Source organism: Echinops telfairi, unplaced genomic scaffold (assembly GCF_000313985.2).
Source record: "Echinops telfairi isolate 266 unplaced genomic scaffold, ASM31398v2 ScPeMD7_7469;HRSCAF=8507_1, whole genome shotgun sequence".
In the NCBI taxonomy this organism is placed as follows: domain Eukaryota; kingdom Metazoa; phylum Chordata; class Mammalia; order Afrosoricida; family Tenrecidae; genus Echinops; species Echinops telfairi.
Window position 1 is genome coordinate 148,568,838 of NW_022111373.1, and position 2,792 is coordinate 148,571,629.

Consider the following 2,792-nt stretch of genomic DNA (forward strand, 5'->3'; position numbering starts at 1 on the left):
GGCGGCCCAGGCCACGCCTACCTTCACTCTTCTCCAGGAGCGCGGCCACGACGGCCTCGTCCTCCACGGGGTTCAGGGAGCAGGTGGAGTAGACCATCCGCCCGCCCAGGGCCAGCTGCTCGGCGCCCCGCGTGGCAATGCGCAGCTGCAGGCTGCGTAGAGCAAAGCACACTGAGACACGGCCGAGGCCGCCAAGCCACAGCCACCAGAAGGCAGCAGACACAGCCCACAGCCCCTCCAGACACCCTGACTTGCACAGGTCCTGGGTGATTTTGGGTAAGGAGCCCTGATGGTGTCCACGGTGACACCCTTGTGGCTCCAACTTCCCCAGCAGCCCAATGGAGCAAGGCCGTCCATTTCCCGTGGGGGGACGTGAGCGGGAGTCAAGCCCACTCACGTGGAGGCCAGGCAACATGCTTCTGGTCAGCTGTGCACTGTGCTGTGAGGTGCCGCCCTCCAACACAATGACCCAGGTCAGCAGGGGACAGTGTCCAGCCCAGCGAGACTGCCCACCCAGGCCAGGCAGTCACAGCAGGGAGCTGCGGTGGGAGACGGTCATTCCTCCACCTTTTAAGAACCGTCCCACCTCGGCAGCACTTCTCCCGCAACCATGCAGCTGGCTAGGGCGCCCCTGAAGAAAGCCAGACTCGGCACCAGGAGCCCGCCTGGGCCGTCACTCAAGACAGTCGCCGGGGGCCTGCTGGCACTGAGTTCAGGCATCGGGCTGCTAGCTGCAAGGTTAGGAGTTCCAACCCACCAGCCCCTCTACAGGAGAAAGCCGAGGCTGGTTACTTTGGTGCGATGGACCCCACAGGAGGCCGCAGTCTGAATCCAGTCGACGGCAGTGGGGTTGGGTCTGGCTGCTGAGGGGGGCTGGAGCCCTGGAGCTAACTGGCAGGCCTGCTCCGTCAGCAGTGCACGGGCAGTACGGTAATAACACCCATGACGTCTACGTAAACTAAGGAGCGTTCAAACCTCACTGCCATCCAGCCTATTCCACCTCACCGAGAACGGCTGCCCCCGTGAGCTCCCAAGGGTGCTAACTCCTTAGGGGAGTGAAAAGCCCCGTCTGTCTCCACAAGAGCACTGGCCTTCTGGACGGCAGCCCACCGCGTCACCGCAGCGGCACCGGGGGCCTTGACGTCTGCCGTGAACAGAACATCAGAGAATGGTGTCAAGAGACACACCCCGAGTTGCACCATTTCTCATCACACCTCATTGGGGAAAGAGCCCCGCCTGCCTCCGGCAGCCCTACCCGTGCAGTTGCAAGCTGTTCAAGGTGGTCCACTTCTTCCACACGTCGATGTTCTTCCGCATCGTGCCATCCCCGCTGGAAGAAAGGGGCCGAGAAATTAGACTCTCCCTGGGTCACCAAGCGGGAGCTGAAGTGACCCAGCCCACAGACACAGGTCCACACAGCTCCAACATCAACACCATCACAAAGTTCCCGCCCCAGGCCTGGGCCTCGTCAGGACACCTCCAGACCCTTCCTCTCCATGCCGACCCCAGGCCCTGCCAGACACAGAACTCGCCACCTCGGGGCCAGATAACAGCAGCGCTGACTGCAGAGCCCGGGCTTCCAGCCTGGTTTTGCAGAGCCGAGGGCGGCCCAGGTCCACATCGTCCAGGGGTGAAACGCCCCACTGACGGGGACGTTTCAGCCGGACGGCCGTGGACATGTTTCCATTCAGAAGCAGTGTCCCTGCAAGAGCCCCAGCTCTGACTTCTCTTCACCCGCTTCCCTGAGACCCCACTCCCGTTTCTCCTCCAGGGGAAAAACGTGATTCTAATTAGAGGAAATGCTCCTTGCCTCAACACAGGCTGGATTCCTCTTCTTTCTGTCTGTCCCCAATCTCCCAGGTGTAAGCCCTGCCCTCTGTGGGACTGGCCGTCTCACCTCATGGCCATGACCTTGATGTAAACCCACGGCCATCAACGTCGTCCTGACTCTGAGCAGCCCTGGGGGGCAGGCTAGAACCGCCTCGCCATCCCTGTTCCACGGGGCTCGAAAGCCTCATCTTTCTCCCGAGCAGCAGCTGCTGGTTTCAAATGGCTGACCCTGCGGTTAGCCACCCAGCTCCTAAGCACTACCCAACTAGGGCTCTCAAACAGGGACTAAGCAAGCCCAATCCTGCTTTCACACACTGCCTGGCTCACAGAGCAAACCAGACCTGTGCTGGCAACAGACCCCCGCTCACAGTGCCCACAGGGAGAGCAGGGCAGCAGGTGGCCAGGACCGCGTCCTGGGGGACGGGTGGCAGGCTCCACCGCTCAGCCTTTGGCCAGCAGCTAGGAGCCCACCCACGGCACAGCATGGGTGGCAGGTGCTCCAACCCTTGGAGCCGTTCCCTGGGGCGATGCCCCGCCACTTCGTTTGCCAAACACATTCACCGGCCACTCGAGGGAAGTGGGTGGTATCCCAGCCCAGGGAAAACGGCACACAGCCATTAGGAAAAGTGACATCACCCTCATGACTTTGTCTGATCCTGCTGTGGAGCAGGAAGCAAGACCAGGCCACACTCAAGGCCACCAGCCAGTGGCCAGCAGTTGGTCCATCACTCACTCCCACGCAGGCATCAGTTTCAGCCCAGGAGAACAGCTCAAGGCAGCTGCTCCCAGCATGCACCACACCCCCTCACTGCCATGCCTGGCCTCTCCCTCCTGAAGACTCAGCTAGCCAGTCACGCCAAAGACCACCTACGGCCTCCCACACCACTGAGGCCAGCACCCTCGGATCCGTGCTCCATGCTCTGCTCACCCCCAGGGCCTCACAGGGCCCTGGGAGTCAGAAC

General features: G+C 62.0%; 1 protein-coding gene across 1 annotated transcript in view; it reads right to left on the bottom strand.

Annotated features, from left to right (window-relative positions):
• The window catches only part of NSUN2 (NOP2/Sun RNA methyltransferase 2), a 17,384-nt gene that overhangs the window by 7,821 nt on the left and 6,771 nt on the right, over window positions 1–2,792 (bottom strand). Inside the window, exons 8-9 of the mRNA XM_045285287.1 lie at window positions 1,256–1,330; window positions 22–152 (exon numbers count right to left, since the gene is read on the bottom strand). Coding sequence (XP_045141222.1) covers window positions 22–152; window positions 1,256–1,330 — 206 coding nt within the window. The remainder of the gene's footprint in view (window positions 1–21; window positions 153–1,255; window positions 1,331–2,792) is intronic.